Raw genomic sequence first — 23,876 nt, 5'->3', positions numbered from 1 at the left:
TTGGCATGGTTTCATGTGAGGCTGCATTGTGGACAGGAGGACAGGAGGACAGGAGGACTGGAGACACTAGCTGCCTGCAGCACAGAGAGGAGGACACCAGGGAGAGCCTCTACAGCCTCTACAGAGAAAACCCTCCTTTAGCTGAACATTATATCAGCCCATCCTCGGTGCTCATGTTCAGGTTGCCTCCCTCTCCACAACTCCACCACAACCAGCAGCCGACTCACTGAGGAGGAGGCTCTGATTCAAGCCTCCATCCGCCATTTTCAGCAGATTGAAAGCAGGTAGAGCATAAAAATCACACATCCCCGGTCACATAAAGCAGGTAAGTGCAGCCTAAACCCCCCAAAACACCCTCCGACAGGAGACCATGAGGGAGAAAAGCAGCTTATAGTGCGGCCAGCATCGGGAGGAACCAGGGCAGTGGACGGTGTGTTCCTACCAGACAGGAGAACTAACAATAAATCCTCCAGACGGTGCTCGGTGCTCATCCCCAGGTCATTTCTTTCTTTCTTTTTTTGTTTTTGACAACTTTTTTTCAATGAACGGAGGCGTAACGCTTTAAATCCGCATTTACGCACACCCACGTTGTTGAAATAGCTCTCCATTTGTTGCTTGAATTTGAGCTCGGAGGGATTTAAAATGTGAGTCCAGTGTGAGAAATGAACCTTTTAAATGAACTGACCTGTTAAAAGTTCATGCATTTTTATTTTTTATTTAAAGAGGATGTTATTGTTTTAGCTGACAAATCTGGTCAAATTGGTCATTTTAGAATATTTTCAAATGTAACAGTGTTTGGACATAATAATATATAATTAGTTTATTTCTTGACAAAATGAATGCAAAAAAAAAATGCACACCCACGTTGTTGAAATATCTCTCCATTTGTTGCTTGAACTTTAAGCTCAGTGGGATTTAAAACATGTGTGAGTCCAGTGTGAGAAATGAACCTAAATGAACTGACCTATAACAAGTTCATGCATTTTATCCTTTATTTAAAGAGGATGTTATTGTTTTAGCTGACAAATCTCGGACAATGAGGTTTATTGTTTGAGCTTTGTCAGCCTTATTTGCCTTAAAGACAATATAAAATATCTTCAATGTGCTGTCTGTCTACCTGTGAGTTCAAATTGCATGTCACAACTTTCATGAAGTCCCTATGCACAGTGCTCTCTTGCCATGAATGTTGGTAGGTCAGGACCACTATAAAAATAAGTACTAGTAAATTTAGTTGTTATCTGGTACAAGTGTTTCAGTGTTATGCAGAAAACCTCAACACTCGCTTCTCATTCCCAGGTCCCAGGTCCCAGGTATTTATTTAAAGAGGATGCTATTGTTTTATCTGACAAATCTAAGACGATACAGTTTATTGTTTGAGCTTTGTCAGCCTTATTTGCCTTAAAGACAATATAACTTCATTAGGAAGAAAAGTAAGAGTGTGTAATGTGTAATATTGTTTTTATGAATGAATTCATGTGTGATGTGTGAGTCCAGCCCCAAAAAAACATGGGCCAACACATGCTTATAGTGCTCCTGAGCAATTAGCTTTCCTGCCAGTTGGGACAAAAAGCTAATTTCTAAAGCAAGTGACTGTGATGGAAACACAACAACAAATCTGTGTTTCCATTAATGCAAGAAAGTTGTTAGTTGAGTTTCTGATACTTGATTAGTCGTCTGAGCCAACATTCAGCGGCTTCAGCTTCCCAAATGTCAAGATTTTCTCTTTAAGGCCAGTGAATATCTCATCTGTCACATACATTTAAAAAACTTGAATAAATGACTTTTTGTGTGCTGTAGAGATCTTCTGGCATTCATGAGGAAGACATTTCATCCAGAATTTAATTTCTAAAGTAAATTACACAACATGAATTTAGGCAGAAATCTAAAAGATCTGCATGGCCGTCTGTTATTTTCACTATCTGTTATCTTAGTGAAGATTTTAGGATCTTTAGCGCTTTGATCCTGATCCTGTGCTCATGTCAGGGCTTATCTTTGAGGTTTTCTGACAACAAGAAATTTGAAGACATCACATTCTAGATCTACTGACATTATAGGTCAAACTTTTATCGTAAAAGTACTTATTAGTTGCAGCCTACATTAATTCGTAGACTATGCTTCTTATCCGTTGCATTTCTGAAAGGGGCTTCGGCTAAACGGAGAGGAAATATCTTCAGTCTGCTGTCTGTCTACCTGTGAGTTCAAATTGCATGTCACAACTTTCATGAAGTCCCTATGCACAGCACTCTCTTGCCATGAATGTTGGTAGGTCAGGACCACTATAAAATCCGTACTAGTAAATGTTGTTTTTATCTGGTACAAGTGTTTCAGTGTTATGCAGAAAACCCCAACACTTTAAAGAAAGTTGTATTTGACAGTTCAACGCGTTCTCATCACAACTCGTCACATACTGACGCTTTGTCAGACCCCTCGGTGTCACTTTTCGGTCGCAGTAAACACGTGCTTAATATTATGAAGTAAACAAAAACACTTGCTTAGGTTCAGGCAATAAAACCACTTAGTTAGGTTTAGGAAAAAGCAACATGGTTGGGCTTAAAACTACGACGTTTTTATAGTGAAAATGACACTGAACTTTTTAAACGGGACACGAACAAACAGCTGATTGTAACGTAATGCACGGGACATGAACAGCAGTCTCCTGGATGAAAGACTTGTGTTTGTTGGACCCATCAACCTCCACTCCCGCCCGCCCTGTGTGTCTCTCGCTCTTTAAACTACATCACCACACACCCGGAGCACTTTCCCTGAGCTTTTGATATTGACATGGATGTGTTTACAATGTAGTTAATGGAACGCCTGGTGCCATTCATTATCCAACGCTTCGTCACGGTCGTCGCACAAGGCACCCTTGAGCGTCGGTATTTGACGCCCTGGGAATGAGATCGGCCGGACAGTTGGTGTGTTGCCCTCACTGATGAATCTTTGTAATTAATTAAATTTGAGAGCATCCATTCAAGTGTGTTTTTAACCACTTCCTCTACTCTATATTTGCAGTCCATGTGATAACGCTCCATTAAGACTTGGTTTCCACTGTCTTGTGGAAACACACCTTAACAGGTAAAAATATCTACTTCTTTCAATCTGTAAAATTAGGATATTATCTACAGATGTTGTGCATAATTATATTTGATATTTTTGCAGGGCGTTGATGCTTTTTTTCTTGTGTCGTAGATGATGGCTATCACTGGAGGGATGGTGGAAACTCTGGATGAAGTTCCAGCTCATGTGTGGACGGGTTTGCCTGACGGTTTGAGTCTCGGACCTTCTGCTATAAATCAAAGCCGCGTTGGTGAGTACAAAAGTGTGTCTGTTCTGTTTCTCCAACTCAAACAAACATCATTTAACATGTTGATTTGCATTTCACTGATGTACAACTTTTAATCTACAATTTTACTGATAGCATTATTGTTTAGATATCGCGATAATATCACTATCATGAATTCTTTTGGCCACGATAATCGTGTGGTGAAAATTTGATATTGTGACATCCCCAACTCACACTACGCATTATATTCATACATCATTATTATTTTAACAAACTTAGCGAGGTCATATAACATTTGGTCATTTTAGTATATTTTCAAATGTAACAGTGTTTGGACCTAATAATATATAATTAGTTTGTTTCTTGACAAAATGAATGCAAACATTTTTTTGGGGGAAAAACAAAATCAGTTTTAAATAACTTAATTACTGTAAACCTCATCATGCCAATCCTGAAGATCCACTTCCTTCTGACTTTTAGTGCTTAGAAATATATAAGTCTCAAATGTAACAGGTATAAGATGTATTTCCTTGTTCTTATTTCAGGTGTCTGGGCCACTCAGGTCATCCCTAAAGGCAAGAGGTTCGGCCCGTTTGTTGGAGAGAAGAAGAAAAGGTCGCAGGTGTCCAGTAATGTGTACATGTGGGAGGTAAGCTACAGGCTGCTCTCTTGGCTTCGTTCCCTAAAATACTCTCCAACGTCACTGAATAGCTAAAACGAGCCCAACTACATTCTGTATCAAGTGCAGCACCTACAGTTTCAGAGGATTATGTAGGTAGCCTACATAATCTTTTGCCACCTGTAAGAGTTGTATGATACATTAACTCAAACATTTCAAGGCACAACTGCTGTTTTGGAGAACATTATAACCCCTATGTTCTTACTTTGCTATGACAAATGCTGCTGATTATGTTTTAGCTCCCACTTGGATAAAGGTGACCCCATTCAGTGCTCATGTCCAGGTCTTCTAGAGCTACTGTATATATTATAACATGATCTTTGTTGTACATGTGTCCTGTAGGTTTATTTCCCAGCGCGGGGCTGGATGTGTGTCGACGCCACAGACCCCATGAAGGGGAACTGGCTGCGATACGTGAACTGGGCCGGCTCCGGTGACGAGCAGAATCTGTTCCCCCTGGAGATCAACAGAGCCATTTACTACAAAGTTTTAAGGGTAGGTCAAACACACACTCATACAACCTGTAGGTTCTACAACCAGGAGCACATGGGCTGAAATATAGTGAAGACGTGGATGAATGGAAACACCTCTCAATATAATGCTGTCCAGTTCAAACTACAACCCCAATAATAAACATATAGTTAAATTAATACCTCTCTAAAGTGTCAATCAAAACTGAACATAATTTTTTTTGTAAAGGTAGAATTGTTTGTAATAGATTGCATTAGATTTTATATGTGTACCTAATAATAAAGTGGCCAGGGAGTGTCACTGCATAAATTACATGTTACATTAGCTGCTTTTTAACAAATACAAATATTTATCGATATTTGTGATTCTGGCCCTGATATTAGCCTACTTAAAGGAACAGTGTGTAACATCCCGGGGGATCTATTAGCAGAAATGGAATATAATATTCATAACTATGAAGTGAGGTGAACGTCGTTACCACGGTTTTGCACTCCGTGGCTAATGGAGAGGAGTGAATGGAGGGGTACCACACCGCTAGATGCCGCCAAAACTCTACACACTGTACTTCTTCAATTTTGTGGTGTTGCCTCCCCATACTTGCCAACCCTCCCGATTTTCCCGGGAGACTCACGTTTTTCATTGCCCTCTCCCGGTTTCCTCCCCGGGTCACAATTCTCCTGCCTGTCTCACGATTTCTGACAAAAGTTCACACCTTTTTTTTCGTTTTCGTCATCTCAACCTGTTTCTGGCACTGTATAAAGTGTATAAGCCCTACTGTTTCCTCCCGAACAATACAGCTGCACCCATGTACGCTCTCTTCCTGGGAGAAGAGAGCGTACATTGTTGTTGGGCCTTGCTCGATTCAGCAAAAAGCCGTCATGGCGTGGCGCAAGCCATTGGAAATAAGGGGTTTCAGAGCGGAATGGTGTCTTTGTGGCGTTGTGTCCTAAAGGACTTTGAGTGAGTAAGAGAAGGAGAGGGAAATGGAGAGCAGGAGAAAGAAATAGGCCTACTGAAGCAGGGGCAGACAAAATTAATAAATAATGAATAAAAACTGATGATGCCAAACAGTCCAACAGTCCAGAGGAGCCAATTACTTTGTATCCGCTCCTGAGAATTAAAAGTCAAATTAAAAGTATTTAACAAACCCCCCCCCCCCCCCCCCCCCCCCTTATTTTGAATGCAGGACTTTTACTTAACATTAACTTAAGAAAGTATTTTCATATTGTTGTATTGGTACTTGAGTAAGTGATCTGAATACTTCTTCATCACTGGTTAAAACTGTCTAAAAATGAGGATACATGCATCTGTTTGAAATCCCCTGTGACTTTCTTGCTGTGAGGCGACAGTGCTAAACCACTGCACCATCATGCAGCCCTAATTATGAAATAATGTTTATCATAAAGTAATTTATGAGGTAAATATAGGGGTAAATTTGGCAGTTATTCCAAAGAAATTTCAAATAGCTTCTTTGCTAATTATCACCTAATTACCATGAAATTTGTTGACCTGTAAAATGTACCATTTATGCAAATAAAAAAAGGGTTAAATGCAGTTTACTACATCCCTATTGCAATAAACGTGCCATTCAACAGTGTGCACCATTAGATTATATATGTATGTAAAGACAACCATCCACTCTTACATTCACACCACCGGGCAATTTAGAGTCAACAGTTAACCTGCATGTCTTTGGACTGTGGGAGGAAACCGGAGAACCCGGAGAAAACCCATGCTAATACGGGGAGAACATGTAAACTCAACACAGAAGGGTCCAAAGCCGGGTTTGAACATGTGACCCTCTAGCTGTGAGATGACAGTGCTAACCACTGCACTAATGTTTATAATAAAGTCATTTTTGAGGTAAATATTGGGGTAATTTGGCAATAATTCCAAAGAAATTTCAAATAGGTTCCTTGCTAATTATCACCTAATTACCATGAAATTTGTTGACCTGTAAAATGTACCATTTATGCAAATCAAAAAAAAGTTTAAATGCAGTTTACTACATCCCTATTATACAATAAACGTTGCCATTCAACAGTTTGCACCATTAGATTATATACTGCAGACTATTGTGAAAACACTGTCAAATTCCAACACTATGCACTATATTCACCTTTTTTTAATATCCCTGTATCACAGCTGTTACCCTGCACTATATTCAGTTTTAACCGTTTTTCTTCATCTCCTTGTATTTTTATATCTGGTATATTTTGTTTTTTATTTTGTACTTTGCACTACTAACTTTTTCACTAACATGTTTTTGCACTATAGAACTGTGAAAACTTGAATTTCCCTTGGGATCAATAAAGATCAATAAAGTTACTATCTATCTATCTATCTGCTAATTATCACCTAATTACCATGAAATGTGTGGACCTGTAAAATGAAGTGTTACCATTTATGCAAATCTAAAAAAAATGGTTAAAAGCAGTTTACTACATCCCTATTCATCCCTAGGTGACAGTGCTAACCACTGCACTAATGTTTATAATAAAACTAATAGAAGACACTCCTGATCAGGCACAAGTCTCACCATTGTGTGACTTACTGTCTACACAAATGTAACCTGGTAGCTAATGTCATGATTCAGGGAGTTTTTTAAAGAAATTTCAAAGAAGTTATTTGCTAATTATTATCTATTTACCAGCAGACATGGAAATAAAGCATATCAATTAACTTTGTATTCATTAATTAAATATAAAATAATAATACAAGTATTACATAAATTACCAGTTATTTATTACTGCTTATTGGAAAATAGCAGAGTATAATTATTAAATCATATTTATAATAGATATAAAATAATAATTAAAAAAGTCCAGAGTGAAGTCCCAAGTCCTGCCAGCCACACAGTCATTTTCGATAATTTTTGAGGTAAATATTGGGGTAATTTATCAGTTATTCTAAAGAAATTTCAAATAGGTTCCTTGCTAATTATCACCTAATTACCATGACATGTGTGGACCTGTAAAATGTACCATTTATGCAAATCTAAAAAAAATGGTTAAAAGCAGTTTACTACATCCCTATTATACAATAAAGGTGCCATTCAACAGTGTGCACCATTAGATTATACATACTGCAGACTATGGTTGAAAACACTGTCAAATTCCAACACTATGCACTATACTCATTTTAACAGTCTCTTCTGCACTATATTCACTTTTTTAATATCCCTGTATCACAGCTGTTACCCTGCACTATATTCAGTTTTAACAGTTTTTCTTCATCTACTTGTATTTTTATATCTGGTATATTTTTTTGTACTTTGCACTACTAACTTTTTTACTAACATGTTTTGCACTATAGAACTGTGATGCTGGAAACTTGAATTTCCCTCAGGATTAATAAAGTTACTATCTATCTATCTATCTATCTATCTATCTGCTAATTATCACCTATTTACCATGACGTGTGGACCTGTAAAATGAAGTGTTATAAAATGTAAAATGCCAGTTATGCAAATCTAAAAAAAAAAAAAAAAAGGTTAAGTGCAGTTTACTACATCCCTATAATACAATAAAGGCGCCATTCAACAGTGTGCACCATTTAGATTATATATACTGCAGACTATGGTAAAAAAAAAACACTGTCAAATTCCAACACTATGCACTATACTCATTTTAACAGTCTCTTCTGCACTATATTCACTTTTTTAATAATCTAAAAAAATGGTTTAATGCAGTTTACCACATACCTATTACAATAATTCACCAGTGTGCACCATTAGATTATATATACTGCAGACTATGGTAAAAAAAAACACTGTCAAATTCCAACACTATGCACTATACTCACCTTTAACAGTCTCTTATGCACTATATTTACTTCTTTAATAATCTAAAAAAACAAATGTTTAAATGCAGTTTACCACATACCTATTACAATAATTCACCAGTGTGCACCTTTAGATTATATATACTGCAGACTATGGTAAAAAAAAACAGTCAAATTCCAACACTATGCACTATACTCATTTTAACAGTCTCTTCTGCACTATATTCACTTTTTTAATAATCTAAAACAAATGGTTTAATGCAGTTTACTACATCCCTATTACAATAATTCACCAGTGTGCACCATTAGATTATATATACTGCAGACTATGGTGAAAAACACTGTCAAATTCCTACCCCCCCCTACTACATAGCCAGATAAGATGCACACACAGTGGCCCAAATGTCTCCCCTGTGCCTCGCAGCAAGCCGGCCTGTGATTGGTGCTGCAGCTCATCTCTCCTCGTTGCAGCCTATCGGACCCGGAGAGGAGCTGCTGGTCTGGTACACGGTGGAAGACAACCCGGAGATAACAGCTGCACTGGAGGAAGAAAGAGCAGCCAGCAGCAGCAGTCTGAGCAGGAACCACTCACCCAGGGCGAAGAAGCGAGGTGAGGCCTTACACTTAGTAACTCTAACCTCAGATGTGTGCTCGGGTTTTAATTAAACACACAACATGAAACACAAACTTCACCAGCGCGGGTTCTGCGGGTCGAAGTTAAAGCTAACGCTAAAGAAGGAAGGCTAACGATGTGTGTGTGAGGGCTTTTCTCCACTTTCACAGCCGAAACTCGAGCACATTTAGCTCCAAATACGGACCTATAAACCACCTCTTTTATATAAAACACAACATGTCTCTGTTAAAGCAGCGAGAGGGTAACTTTTCCTCATCTGTTCCTCCTCCTCTGGCGGCGGACGGAGTCGAGGATGTGACCTTCCTTGAGTTGCCTCTGAAGCATGAGAGCACATCATCTACTAACCGAGATGATGGCCTAGCAGGTTGGCTAAGCCAGCCAGCTGCCTTTATCACCACCACAGGGCGAGTTCAGGAGCTTAGCTGTTAGATAACAAGCTGTAATGTGTAGTATAGATGTTGTCGGGAGTGTTTGAAGTGATCCTCCTCGTCGTTTTGGGTCCAGAAGAACCAGTTCATCGAGTTGTCAGACTCTGTGTTTGCATGCTAGCATTGATGCTAAACGGCTAACGGATGCATCTCGAGACTACAGGAGCAGATGGTGAAGTATTACTAGTGAAAACTTGATCATATCGATGGATCGATACAGAGGAGAGACGGTGACACGCTGTGGGATAGGTGGGTGTAGTGTTATAGGCTGGTTTGATGACTTTATACATCCAAACTAAACCTGGAAATAGCGACACAGACGCGTCATGTCGTCCACCAACACATCATCAACTAGTTGTAAGACTCAGTCAACATGGCTGCTGTGTGTCACATCCATGTGTTTTCAGTCTGAACTTTGGACATAGTGTTGTTAAGATAACAAAATATATACATATTTAGTGCTTATGTTGTATGTTTTTGATACATCTTGTATCTATCTTATATCTTTGGCATGGGGGATAGGGGGCATTGTGGAGTGTGTTGTAATTCCTGCAGAAATCTCATCATGTAATACCACTATAATACTATAATACTATAATACTATAATACTATAGATTAAGTACCAGTTAAATGCTTGCAAATGTCATTTAGAGACTCTTCATGTAGATGTAATTAATTCAACACTTAAATAACAGGTGACATATACAAAGTAAAAATCTGTTCCTATTAGGGATGTCATGGTACCTGAAATCTAGTAGTCGATACCAGGGTAAAAAAAACAACAAATCACATGTAATATAACAGGCACTCCTTTTATTAAAACATTTGAACATTACAAAAAAACAGAGGCATGTAGCCTTTAAGTAATAAATATAAATAAATGTCTATTAACATAATAGATGGCTAACTATTATTATTAAAAACTGATCATATCGATGGATCGATATAGTGGAGAGACGGTGACACGCTGTGGGATAGGTGGGTGTAGTGTTATAGACTGGTTTGATGACTTTATACATCCAAACTAAACCTGGAAATAGCGACACAGACGCGTCATGTCGTCCACCAACACATCATCAACTAGTTGTAAGACTCAGTCAACATGGCTGCTGTGTGTCACATCCATGTGTTTTCAGTCTGAACTTTGGACATAGTGTTGTTAAGATAACAAAATATATACATATTTAGTGCTTATGTTGTATGTTTTTGATACATCTTGTATCTATCTTATATCTTTGGCATGGGGGATAGGGGGCATTGTGGAGTGTGTTGTAATTCCTGCAGAAATCTCATCATGTAATACCACTATAATACTATAATACTATAATACTATAATACTATAGATTAAGTACCAGTTAAATGCTTGCAAATGTCATTTAGAGACTCTTCATGTAGATGTAATTAATTCAACACTTAAATAACAGGTGACATATACAAAGTAAAAATCTGTTCCTATTAGGGATGTCATGGTACCTGAAATCTAGTAGTCGATACCAGGGTAAAAAAAACAACAAATCACATGTAATATAACAGGCACTCCTTTTATTAAAACATTTGAACATTACAAAAAAACAGAGGCATGTAGCCTTTAAGTAATAAATATAAATAAATGTCTATTAACATAATAGATGGCTAACTATTATTATTAAAAACTGATCATATCGATGGATCGATATAGTGGAGAGACGGTGACACGCTGTGGGATAGGTGGGTGTAGTGTTATAGACTGGTTTGATGACTTTATACATCCAAACTAAACCTGGAAATAGCGACACAGACGCGTCATGTCGTCCACCAACACATCATCAACTAGTTGTAAGACTCAGTCAACATGGCTGCTGTGTGTCACATCCATGTGTTTTCAGTCTGAACTTTGGACATAGTGTTGTTAAGATAACAAAATATATACATATTTAGTGCTTATGTTGTATGTTTTTGATACATCTTGTATCTATCTTATATCTTTGGCATGGGGGATAGGGGGCATTGTGGAGTGTGTTGTAATTCCTGCAGAAATCTCATCATGTAATACCACTATAATACTATAATACTATAATACTATAATACTATAGATTAAGTACCAGTTAAATGCTTGCAAATGTCATTTAGAGACTCTTCATGTAGATGTAATTAATTCAACACTTAAATAACAGGTGACATATACAAAGTAAAAATCTGTTCCTATTAGGGATGTCATGGTACCTGAAATCTAGTAGTCGATACCAGGGTAAAAAAAACAACAAATCACATGTAATATAACAGGCACTCCTTTTATTAAAACATTTGAACATTACAAAAAAACAGAGGCATGTAGCCTTTAAGTAATAAATATAAATAAATGTCTATTAACATAATAGATGGCTAACTATTATTATTAAAAACTGATCATATCGATGGATCGATATAGTGGAGAGACGGTGACACGCTGTGGGATAGGTGGGTGTAGTGTTATAGACTGGTTTGATGACTTTATACATCCAAACTAAACCTGGAAATAGCGACACAGACGCGTCATGTCGTCCACCAACACATCATCAACTAGTTGTAAGACTCAGTCAACATGGCTGCTGTGTGTCACATCCATGTGTTTTCAGTCTGAACTTTGGACATAGTGTTGTTAAGACAAAAACATATACATATTTAGATTGTGTTTTTGATACATCTTGTATCTATCTTATATCTTTGGCATGGGGGATAGTGTGTTGTAATTCCTGCAGAAATATCATAGTATAATACCACCTTATAATTATTATAAAACCTATAATACTATAATACAATAGATAAAACTAATAAACGTACAACACATCATCAAGTAGTTATAAGACTCACTCAACATGGCTTCTAGATGTCACATTTATGTGTGTTTTCAGTGTGAACTTTGGACATAGTGTTGTTAAGATTCAAAAATATACATATTTAGATTGTGCTTATCTGTTATATGTTTTTGATACATCTTGTTTTTATATATCTATCTCATATCTTTGGCATGGGGGATAGGGGGCATTGTGTAGTGTGTTGTAATTCCTGCAGAAATATCATAGTGTAATACCACTATAATACAATAGATAAAGTACCAGTTAAATGCTTGCAAATGTCATTTAGAGGCTCTGGCTCTTTATGTAGATGTAATTAATTCAACACTGTGGAGTAAATTATTGTTAAAAACTGATCATATCGATGGATCGATACAGTGAAAAGACGGTGACACTCTGTGTAATAGGTGGGTGTAGTGTTATAGTATGGTTTGATGACTTTATACATCCAAACTAAACCATGTGGGTAATTCAATGTGGGACCATGAGGAAGATTAAAAAAAAATACATATTTTGATTGTGCTTATCTGTTGTAGGGATGTCAAGGTACCAGAAATCTAGTAGTCGATACCAATACCAGTGAATTTACACGATTCTCGATACCAATTCGATGCCAGGGTAAAAAAAACAACAAATCACATGTAATATAACAGGCACTCCTTTTATTAAAACATTTGAACATTACAAAAAAACAGAGGCATGTAGCCTTTAAGTAATAGATACAAATAAATGTCTATTAACATAACAGATGGCTTACTATTATTAAAACTCATCATATCGATGTATCGATACAGTGGATGGACGGTGACACTCTGTATGATAGGTGGGTGTAGTGTTATAGCCTGGTTTGAGAGCATTTGGTGACTTTATCCATCCAAACTAAACCTGGAAATAGCGACACAGGCGCGCTATGTCGTCAACCTATTTAGTTCAACACATCATCAACTAGTTGTAAGACTCACTCAACATGGCTGCTTATGTCACATTTATATGTTTTTTCAGTATGAACTTTGGACATAGTGTTTCCATGTTTTGGATCGTGTGGGTAATTCAATGTGGGACCATGAGGAAGATAAAAAATGGGGGATAGGGGGCATTGTGTAGTGTGTTGTAATTCCTGCAGAAATATCATAGTATAATACCACTATAATACAATAATACAATAGATAAAGTACCAGTTAAATGCTTGCAAATGTCATTTAGAGACTCTAACTCTTTATGTAGATGTAATTTAAATCAGCACTTAAATAACAGGTAACATATACAAAGTAAACAATTCGTCCCTGTAACCCCTGAAGTGTTTTGTGAAATAAAGTAGAAAACAAAATATAGAGGTGAAGTCCCTCCCCTTTTGGTGGACCATCAGGTGACCTTGTTTAGTAAAAAAATATGAACGGTAGTCAATGAAGAGAGACAAATATTTTTTCGATCTCGTTTGAATTCCACCATGAAACATACATGTTTGTCCATTTAAAACTTAATTTCGCAAATCAAGAAAGTCGCAGTTTGTCATAGTATCATTTAGTTGTGTGTGTAGTACAGGCCCTCAGGTGTGTTTTATCCAGCGACTCCTGGTCTTTTTATCAGCTGGGAAGCGAAAGAACAAGCGAGATTCGCTGCTGGTGTGAGTTCATCCCAGTATGAAACACACAGGCATCGTGGCTTCGGAGAGAGAGACGTCACTTGCGCGACTTTTGGGTGTGTAGTCTTCATAACTGCGTATTTTCACAGTCTTATAATTCAACACTTTTACAACAAACTGAGACTTTCTTGACTTGCAAAATTATCTTTTAAATGGACAAACATCATATGTGTGATTCATGGAGCAATTCAAACAGGATCAACAACATATTTGTCCCTCGCCGTTGATTACCGTTCATATTTTTTCCGAAATAAGGTCCCATGGTGGTCCACAGGAAGGGGAGGGACTTTCCCTCTCTATAAGGGCTGTGAGCTTCATGTCCTGAGTTTTTTCTTTTAATTGTACAGTCTTAGTAACCATACAGGAAATGGCCTTCAGCACATCATCTCTTTATACTGCAGTGTAGTAGCTTTTGGCAGCCCTGTACTGTACTGCAGAGTCAACCTTGATGAAGTTAGCCGACCTATCCTGCTAGCTTCATCTGAATATCAAACACAATGCATGTTTGCTAACCGATTTATGCCAGAGTTGGTGTGCTTGCGCAGTGACTGCTGGATTAAAAAAAAAAAAAATGACAGCGAAGGGTAGGGCTCTTAAATGTTTGTGTAGTTGTGTTGCGGTTGTAGATTTAGCTGAAAGCCTGTGACCATGCTGGTCAGATGACTGACCTGCAGCATGTGTTTCTCTGGTATGAATTAGGCTTTGTAGCCCAAGCCAGGTCAGGTGACCTTGTTGACACACTTTAATGATGAGGAGGTGCCAGGGAAGCCTTCTGAGTCAGATGGGTTAGGCATTTAAACTACTGATGCCTGCGAGCCCATAACTATGAATGCAATGCGAGGCTGTTTTATGCTTTTTATGATTTTGGTTTAGTAATTTGAGCTCATGAGGTGAAAAAGTAAAATAGATTTTCAAGTCTTATTGACATAGGTTTCATGGCTCTAATAATCAGTCTTTTCTTGCTTTCTTTTATTCTTATTTGACAGGGATGATGCAATTTAACACAGTTCCAATACAGGCCATGAAACTGATGTGCTACACAGAGACTTTATAGCTATTGCTAATTTTCAACTCTTGTCCCCAGTTGGGCTTTTACACTACAAATATGGAAATACTATAAAATACACAATACACATACCACAATACACCAATACACCTTGGTAATCTACAGAACAATTTACAAAAAATGGATACAGCTCTGTTTTGCTTTTAGCCAGCACTTAACCTTTGTTGTAAAGGACTTTATATCTGGAATTTGATTTCAGTTCGTAATGTGTTCCAGAGTTGACAGCTCTTTATGGAGAAAGCTGATTGTCCAAATGTAGTTCTACGATGTGGTATTTTACAGTTGCCATTCACCATGCTCCTAGTTTCTACTCATATCTCTTTTTAGGGCACCTTTAAAGACTTAGCATCCCTCCTAGCACTAGAATTTTGTTTGCAATAAATAACCAAAGCTTGCTATTTAGCCAGAAATGTATGTCATTATATAGAAATAATATTGCTCTAATAAACATTTACCATATTCTTAACATGTTACAATAATAGATCTTATAAAATTATATGTAATTTGTATTGGTTCGTTGTCGAGGAAGATTCAACTCATGAAATATTTGTGGGAAAAACCTAACATGGGTTAAAAACGTCAGGATATGCTAATATTAGTTTTCTACACTTTTCCTTTTAAACCTGTGTTTGCTTTTGATCAAGCCTGATACAGGTATTTTTGTGTGTACTTGCAGCCAGAAGAAAGCTGCTGGAGGGAGCCAGACAGGCTGGTTTGGGTGGATTCAAGAAGACGAGTGAAACCAAACACCCCGTCATGGAGATGTGGGATGAGGAAGAAGGTAAGTTGACCTATTGTAAACGATATTTACATTTCACCTACTCATTCATGAACATATCTTAGGTAGTTACTTATTTGTTACTTATTTTTGTAAAGAATTTTAACTGTTAATCCTGAAATGGTTTGAAAATAAAAGCTTAACTTGACACTCCTGATGAATTGTTTACAGGTCTGAAGGAGGAGGATGAGAGGCCATCAACGTTGGGGCCCTCACGGGAACTCCAGCAAACCCATCCCATGAGAAGCACTGACCACAGAAACACGGAGGATATGTCGGCAGTGATGATGGACAGGGGAAATGGGGAGGAGGAGGAAGAGATGGAGGATGCTGATGATCTAGTGAAACCGAGTGAAGTACAGCAGCAAACTGCTCAGCGTTTACCTGTGGCTGATTCCATGCTGAATAAGCAGCCGGGCGCATCGCTGACCCATGGTGAAGCAAGCCATAAGGAGTCGCAGGGGAAGTCGAAGTCTTCCTCGCTTGCAGGACAAGAACCTGAGGCTGATCCTGATCTTGACCTTGACCCCGACCCCGATGGTGACCTTGAGGGTGATCCCCACGGAGAGTCCTATCCCTGTCAGCACTGTGAGCGCCACTTCTCCACCAGGCAGGGTCTGGAACGTCACATACACATTCATGCCATCACTAACCAGCAAACACAACAGTTCAAGTGCCGGTACTGCAGCAAATCCTTTGGCTCGCAGGTGGGGCGGCGGCGGCATGAGAGAAGGCACGAGAGCGGGCTAAAGAAAAGGCCTGGCTCTCTGGCAGGGACTGCCACGCTACTCAGTCCTGTGATGCAGACTGATGGTTCAAGTCCTGACTGCACCAGCCCAACCAGTCACTACATAGCCATAGGGTCCCAGTTTACTGGAGGACCTCTGCCCGACTCTGAGATTCAGAGGAAGGAGTTGGGGCCTTTTGCTGACCGTCCCATTATGCAGGAAGAAAATGGGGAGTCAAAGGAGCTCCATCCCTGCAAGTACTGTAATAAAGCATTTGGCACACACACCAACATGCGCCGACACCAACGCAGAATACATGAACGACACTTGTTACCAAAGGGAGTTCGCAGGAAAGGCATGCTACTGCAGGAGGCGTCAGTGCCTAAACAGCAGCAGCAGCCCGACGAGTCCCCCAGTACCAGCCCTCCACCCGTCTACGTGCCCAGTGCGGACACAGAAGATGAGGTAGACCGGGATGATTACGCAGTCGACATATCCAAAAACATCTCTGAGAATTTGAGCTTTTACATTGACGGCAAGATTGTGTCCACCAGTTCGGTGAGCACCTGTGAGGTGATAGAGGTGGACTCCAGATCTGCAGCTCTGTTCGGTCTGGACACGGTCATCATCAGCCCAAATCAGATCAGTCAGGCGCTGAAGATGGAGGGTAGAATGAGTACTGTAAAGCAAGTCTCCAACATTGGCCAGCCAGCAGCAAAAAGACGAACATCTACACCCCCATTTGTTCCCAGCCTTAAAGTCGAGACAGAATCAGCACCTTTCACAGCCTCTTCATCGTCTTCATCATCCTCTACATCTTCCTCGTCCAACTTGTTAGTGGGCGGACTGTTCCAGCAAGCTGCTGATTCGTCAGCATTTCAACGAGAGAAGACGGTTTATCTCTCACCTAAGCTCAAACAGCTCCTTCAGACACAAGACATTCAGAAATCAACCATCGCCCTGATAACAGAAAGCCATAGACTGGCCTCGCCGCTGTCAGTCACGCCGCTGCCGGGGGCTTCAGGCAGGTTTAAAAGAAGAACATCATCCCCTCCGTCATCTCCACAACTCAGTCCTGCATGTAAAACAGAAAGCTGTAGAGCCGAGGTGGCGAGCTCATTCGCCCTCAAGGTGCCAAAGCTGGAAAGCCGCAGTGCGTCACCTCCTGGGAGCCTACTGGACAAGGAAGACGGAGACAGTCTGAACCTTTCTGACAATAATATGCATGGCCAAACCTCATCTGGTAGCGGTGGAAATTCCTGTAATCAGCAGCCCTTGGATCTGTCAAACTCCCTCGGCAGGAGGAGGGACAGCGTGAACAAGGTTGTCGGGGACTCGGCTCTTGATTTAAGCTTCCATCGGAAGAGCAACGTCGAGCCGGAGTTAAAGGGAGCTCCAGCACCACAGCCACTGATAAAAAAGAGAAAGCCGAACACCAGCATGCTTGAAAAGGTGCTGATGAATGAGTATTTAGGTCTGCCTTTGCCAGGAGATGAGGGCCCCTCGGCCAACTTAAGTTGTTTCCATCCTCGCTCTCCAAACGTTGCAACAGAGTCCGCCCACCCCTCTCCACCCTCTTTGACCCCCGTCACCATGAACCCCTCTTCCCCCGGTGACTCCAGCGGGACATCCCCAACACCGCCTCCCCCTCTACTACCTACCATACCTTCTCCACCGCATATGCCCGGCTCTCCTCTTTCTCAGCCTTCAGACTCCTCTGCACCGAGACCCCTTCCTGTCCTCTCGCCAAAAATGTCTCCACGATCAGTTGAACGCAATCCCCTCTCAGAATCGGAGGAAAATGTGTCTGGTGAAGAAAACGAAGACGATGAAGCGGACCATATCTCTGAGCCACTGGACTCCCCTAACACTCCACTTAAAGATCCCCTTAATTGTTCAGCGATATCAAGCCCTCCTGAGCCGACACCAGTAGATCTGCCCACTACAGAAGAAGATGTTTCTCTGCTTGCAACTTGCAACAGTTTGCTAAATGGCAAAATGAACCAAAACTCTGACACCGTAAAGGAGAAATCTCTTGCTGCTCTCTCACCCCAGCCAGAATCCTCATCTTCCTCATCATCTCCTCCTCCTGCATCACATGATCCTTCCCCATCACTGGTTTCACAATCCTTCCCTCAGATTAAGATAAAAGAAGAGCCTCAGCACTGGGAAGACGAGCTGACAGTTATGAATCATGCACCTCCGGATGGTGTTGACTCCTCATCTCAACCTGCTGCTCCCGATAAACCGCGTGATAAAACCTCTGAGTCAGAGGAAGTCGACTCGACATACTGCAAAACTTTTGTGTGTAATGTCTGCGAAGAGCCGTTCAACTCAATCAAAGAGCTCAGTGGACATATCGCAGAGCACGCTGCGGATTGGCCTTTCAAGTGTGAATTCTGCGTGCAGCTGTTTGGTGACGCTCCGGCACTGCTGGCTCACCGGACAACACTACACGGAGTGGGCAGGATATTTGTTTGCTCCGTTTGTTCCAAGGAATTTGCATTTCTCTGCAACCTCCAGCAGCACCAAAAGGATCTGCATCCAAACGAGACTTGCTCACACAACACTGTAGAGAGTGGCAAGCTAAGGCCGCAAAATTACACGGATCCATCCAGAGCCAAAGAGGAGAGCAGTCCGTCAACACCAGCGCCGGAGACGACTGATGAAGCTGCTCCACACAGTGACGCTGTTATAGCAAAAGAAGAGCCTGATGTTAATGGTAATCACACAGAGGACGGGGCAGAGGACCCCAATGAGGAGCTGTACACTACAATAAAGATCATGGCCTCAGAGGGAGGGAAGCCTAAAGGCCCGGATGTTCGACTTGGCATTAACCAACACTACCCCAGTTATAAGCCACCGCCTTTTCCTTATCACAGCCGTTCCCATGCTGGCTCGGTGGCCTCGGCTACTAACTTCACCACCCACAACATACCACAGACTTTCAGCACTGCCATACGCTGCACCAAGTGTGGCAACAGCTTTGACAACATGCCCGAACTGCACAAGCACATTTTGGCCTGTGCCAATGCTAGTGATAAGAAGCGCTACACTCCCAAGAAAAACCCCATCCCCCTCAAGCAAATAGTGAAGAGTCCGAACGGAGTCGCGTCCCCTTCAGCAGCCATCGCAGGCCAGAGTCCTTTCCGTAGAATGGGTCAGCCAAAGAGACTTAACTTTAATCAAGAGACCGGTAAAACAAAAATGAGTGCCCTCAGTAAGAAGAGAAACCAGTTGCTTCAGAAGGCAATTTCACAGAAAAATAAGGCTGCTACTTCTGCAAAGAAGGCTACCGTTAAAGTTGAAGAAGAGCTGCCCTCTAACGTTTGCCCCCACTGCGGCCGGGAGTATACTTATCCTGCAAGTCTCAATAAACATATGGCAGTCAGCTGTCCCAAGAAGCCTGTTGTTAAAAGGGGCAAAAAAGGTCTAGCAGAGGTGAAAAAAGAGGTGCCGTCTGTGGTAGATAAAACCACAAAAAAGAAAGCTCCAGACTGTGAAATAGCGCAGACAGAGCCTGAGCCTAAACCCCTGGGAAAGACCAGAGCTCGTAGCTCTGGTGCAGCAGACCCTGAACCCTCCCAGGCCAGCAAAGGAAAAAACACTGCTCCGCTGCGCAGACTAAAGAGGCCTGCCTCGTTCCCAGCACCAGTTTCTGCTCGCAAAAGAGCCAAGAAGGGCCAAGCTCAGTCTCTACCTCCCACCCCGTCAGCCCCGGACACTCCCAGTGACACTGCACAACCACGGCCAGCCATGAGAATGCAGCGTATGGGCAAAGAGGCAGCACCCAAGAGATTAGCAGAGGCCAAATCATCACCACCACAACAGCCGAAAAAAGAGGAGCGGTTCTCCCTTCGAACGAGGGAGCGAGTAGGTGGTCCAGTCACTAGGAGCTTACAGATGGTCAACGCAGCTCCTCCTGCTGAGGAAAAAAAGGAGGAACCACCTATTCAAGAGCCAAACGAGACTCAGGTGAGACATTGCACTGTTTGTTCCTTTGACTCTGTTGTTTTGTCTTTTCTATCTTTATTAGTGCGAGACAGTTGGCCAGGCCAATTTTAGCTTATTGCAGATATATCGGTGTCACTGTACATGCCAGCTGATAGGTGATGATAAATTGCCTCAAACATATCTTTGGCAATTCTGTGCTGCAAATTTGTAATTGTCTCCATTACATAGTTTGTCCACCAAAACAGTGCTGACAACTTTATTTTTTAACAACAAAATGTCCAGCTCAGTTTATATCTTTATCAAAGATCAATCAATTCTTTAATAACAACTAGAGACCTTATAAAAACCTTGATTATCGTTGCTGTTTTCAGATAAACTGGTGGATAAAGTATTTCAGCTCTGTGTTGGTCATAGGGCTACAACTAACTATTATTTTCATTACTGATTTGTTCTGTTGATTATATTCTTGATTAATCAATTAGATGTTGGTCTATAAAAATGTCAGAAAATGGTGAAAAATTTCGATCAGTGTTTTGTAAAGCTGGGCACACACCAACCCGACATCAGAGAACTAGCGGCGACGAAGGCCGCCTGTTGTGTCGCCTTTGTTTTGGCCGACAAGTTGCACCCGAACACACTGCAAAGGCTACAGCCGACAGCCAGTTAGCACGTACGTTCTGAAATAAGTCTCCACACCAGCAGGTCGCGGTAGTCTGTATTCGTCATTCAAAAAAGGAAAGCGGAAAAAAACAGAGGACGGCAGATAGACAAGCCCTTGTTATGATACGTACATGAAACAAAGCAGCGTTTGCCGACAATTTTCACACCACTCTCACTCACAGCTTAGTTTCCTTCATCAGACGGTGCGGGACACAGAAAAAACTAGGCAGATGGACGCTCACATTCAGTTTACTGTCATAGAGGAGTAAAGAAACCAGAAAATAGAGATAGAATCAGAGAATTTTTACCTTTCTCTTAAAAAATTACTCAAACCGTTTAATGGATAATCAAAATAGTTGGCAATTTAAGTTAATAGTTGACAACTAATCGTTGCAGATCTGTGTTGGTCAACTTTTTTTTTGTCTTGTGTGTTCCAGGAGGTGCTGACGAAGTGAGCCATGCAGACACTGTTCAGCTCCTCTGGGTGTACGGTGCTCACCTCTCAGGCAACGCTCTGGACTAATCAAGGCACTGACATCACTGAGGTCCACCTCCGTAGTCCACCTCTGTGGTGGGCTCATTCACTCAAAACAAGTGAAGTCTCTCAACTGCCTTTGCTGGATTTAAGGAGGGAACTCTCTTTATCTTCCATCCATCTTATGAACTGAACTGAACTGAGCCTCGATTTTAGCCAGCCTTGCAAAAAAAAAAAGGAAAACTGTAAATGACAATGAGTTAATATATAAACAATGCGAGTCATTACTTGACCCAAAACAGTAACATTAGGGCTCCGTTATGTTGGACAGCTGATATATTGCAAATGGCAATCACGTATCAGTTAGGGTTAGGGAAACTTGTTTATTCTTTCGTTCCGTATTTTCCCCATTTGGTTGTTTAGATTTTTGGATGTTTCCAGAGTCTCTTAATGCATGTGCAGAATAGAGTATGAACTAGATTAAGCCAATTACCATGTCTTCTCCCAATGGGCACCTACTTCAGTTTATACATGATTTGCAAAGTACGTATGTTTGATTTAAATTTCTGTAGTCATTATATTGTAGAATATATCTTATTGGCATATTTTTGTTTGGGAAACAAAAATGAAAATGGCAGTAGTTTACTGCACCAATTGGTCCTCAGGAACACTGTATATGTGTGTGTTAAGTATGTGTATGGTTCTAGTTGGATGTGTGGCCCGACAGCTATTCCTTTGGATAAATCTCAAGTATGTCTCATGTTTTTACTTGCCTTCTCATACTCTTTTGTTTATCCGACGTTGGCAGTTAATTCCAGCTGTAAAAATGATGGGAAATATGTCGTAGTTTCCTTAAAATAATGTCCATCTTGAAAAGATTTTTTTAATATCCCTCACTCAGCCCAGTGTTTCTTACAGCACTTTAAAACGAACTGCCAAAATTTCGAGCTGGATCAGTAAGATTGGCTTAATTAAACGGTGAATAATGGAATGTATTCAGGTCTGTTGCACTTTACAGACGCTGGTAATTTGCGCCAAATTGGTGCAAATCAATCTAATCTCAAATACTACTTTTACAGTCCACAAATCTCTACATTGGTGGTCTTCGTTAAGCAATTTGCCACGTGAAAATGACACATGAAGCAACTTTTATATGCCAAAATGCATGATAATAACTCAAATCCTCAAATAAGTTGAATGCAGCACTGCTCTTTTTTTCCGTTGTGACGTGTGAAAAGTAGTTTCATGTGCCGTTTTCCTTTAAAGAGCCACGCCACAGTAACAACTGATTTTTCTCCGAAGGACAAAGTCATGTGTTTTCTGTGAGTTGATATATTTGGTAAGTCTGTACCAATGAAAAGCTTCTTATTCTTTAGTTTATATTCTCCAGTGCTCACCCCACGTTCCCAGTCTTGACCATGTTGTACCACAGAGACACACGGGCAGTGCTTAAAACGCTTGTAGCATGTTACGGGAAAGAAAATTGAACAACTTGATTTGAAGCTAATTTATATTTCCACGAGAAATCTTCATGTCACAGCATCAAGATTATGTATTTAAGGATGAACAAAGACAAAATTCCGAATGACCTCAAGTAAAACATTGCTGTAATTGACATAATAAAAAAAAAAAGTTTTTCAATTTGTGTAAAGCTTTTATTGTTTTTGCTTGCAAGGTTTCCAGTTATATCCCTGTGAGATGTGAAACAGAAATTGAATGGGTGGAAACGGTCGTTCTAACATTGATCCAAGCCCATTTCCTCCCATTAAATGTCTATCCTTTATAGAAAGGGAGTTTTCAAGTTCATGGTTTAATGTATTTTATGTTTAATGTAATGTATTTCTACATTATTATTATAGTTTACTGGTTGTGTAAAAATCAATTACTCTGTGGAGGTTGAGAGAGAACATGATTAATTGCACTCATAAGTGGCTGTGACTCCTTTAAGGCTATTTTAGTCCCCGAGACCTTTTTTTCCATTTTATTTCTTTATTTTAATATAATAGATGTTCCTGCCATTGCGGCTGTAATAAAGTTTTCAATATTACATTTACTGATTGCCCTCTCCACTTATAGCCTGTCAGGGACATGCAGGATTATTAGTTTCTGTTATATTTGAGTTTGATAGAAGGTAGTGCTTCACATAAATCAGATTTTAAGTTGCTGCCTTTATTCCGCAGGTCAGCGAGCTGCTACCGGAGGGCCATGGCCACCGCCGGCTCGCTAGTTGCTGCGAGATTTGAATCTATTTTGGGAGCAGTGCACTTGTCAGGGAGGTTGATATGTGAGTCCTGCGGTACCTTAAATTCTTACCTCTGCTGTGTAGCTTCTCTCTCTGTGTAAAGCGAAGGAGCAAATTGAGTAGTTCCTTACACTCAGATATTTGCTGTCAGATATTTTTAAGGATATCCCATTCAAAGGGGCAGTTTTTATTGAATTATTGTCAATTATACTTTAAACAACTTAATCATGTAAAATGTTT

General features: G+C 40.4%; 1 protein-coding gene across 1 annotated transcript; it reads left to right on the top strand.

Moving 5' to 3' along the window:
- On the top strand, positions 1-23,035 carry prdm2b (PR domain containing 2, with ZNF domain b). The gene is made up of 9 exons (XM_037772530.1): positions 1-284; positions 3,013-3,075; positions 3,190-3,307; positions 3,829-3,932; positions 4,305-4,457; positions 8,688-8,826; positions 15,476-15,580; positions 15,749-20,280; positions 21,357-23,035. The coding sequence occupies exons 3-9, from the start codon at positions 3,190-3,192 to the stop codon at positions 21,372-21,374; spliced, it is 5,169 nt and encodes a 1,722-aa protein (XP_037628458.1). The 5' UTR covers positions 1-284; positions 3,013-3,075; the 3' UTR covers positions 21,375-23,035.
- The last annotated feature ends 841 nt before the right edge of the window (positions 23,036-23,876 follow it).

The sequence above is a fragment of the Sebastes umbrosus genome, chromosome 1, assembly GCF_015220745.1.
Source record: "Sebastes umbrosus isolate fSebUmb1 chromosome 1, fSebUmb1.pri, whole genome shotgun sequence".
NCBI lineage: Eukaryota > Metazoa > Chordata > Actinopteri > Perciformes > Sebastidae > Sebastes > Sebastes umbrosus.
The sequence above is the reverse complement of the archived record's forward strand: the minus strand, read 5'-3'. Positions and strand labels throughout refer to the sequence as shown.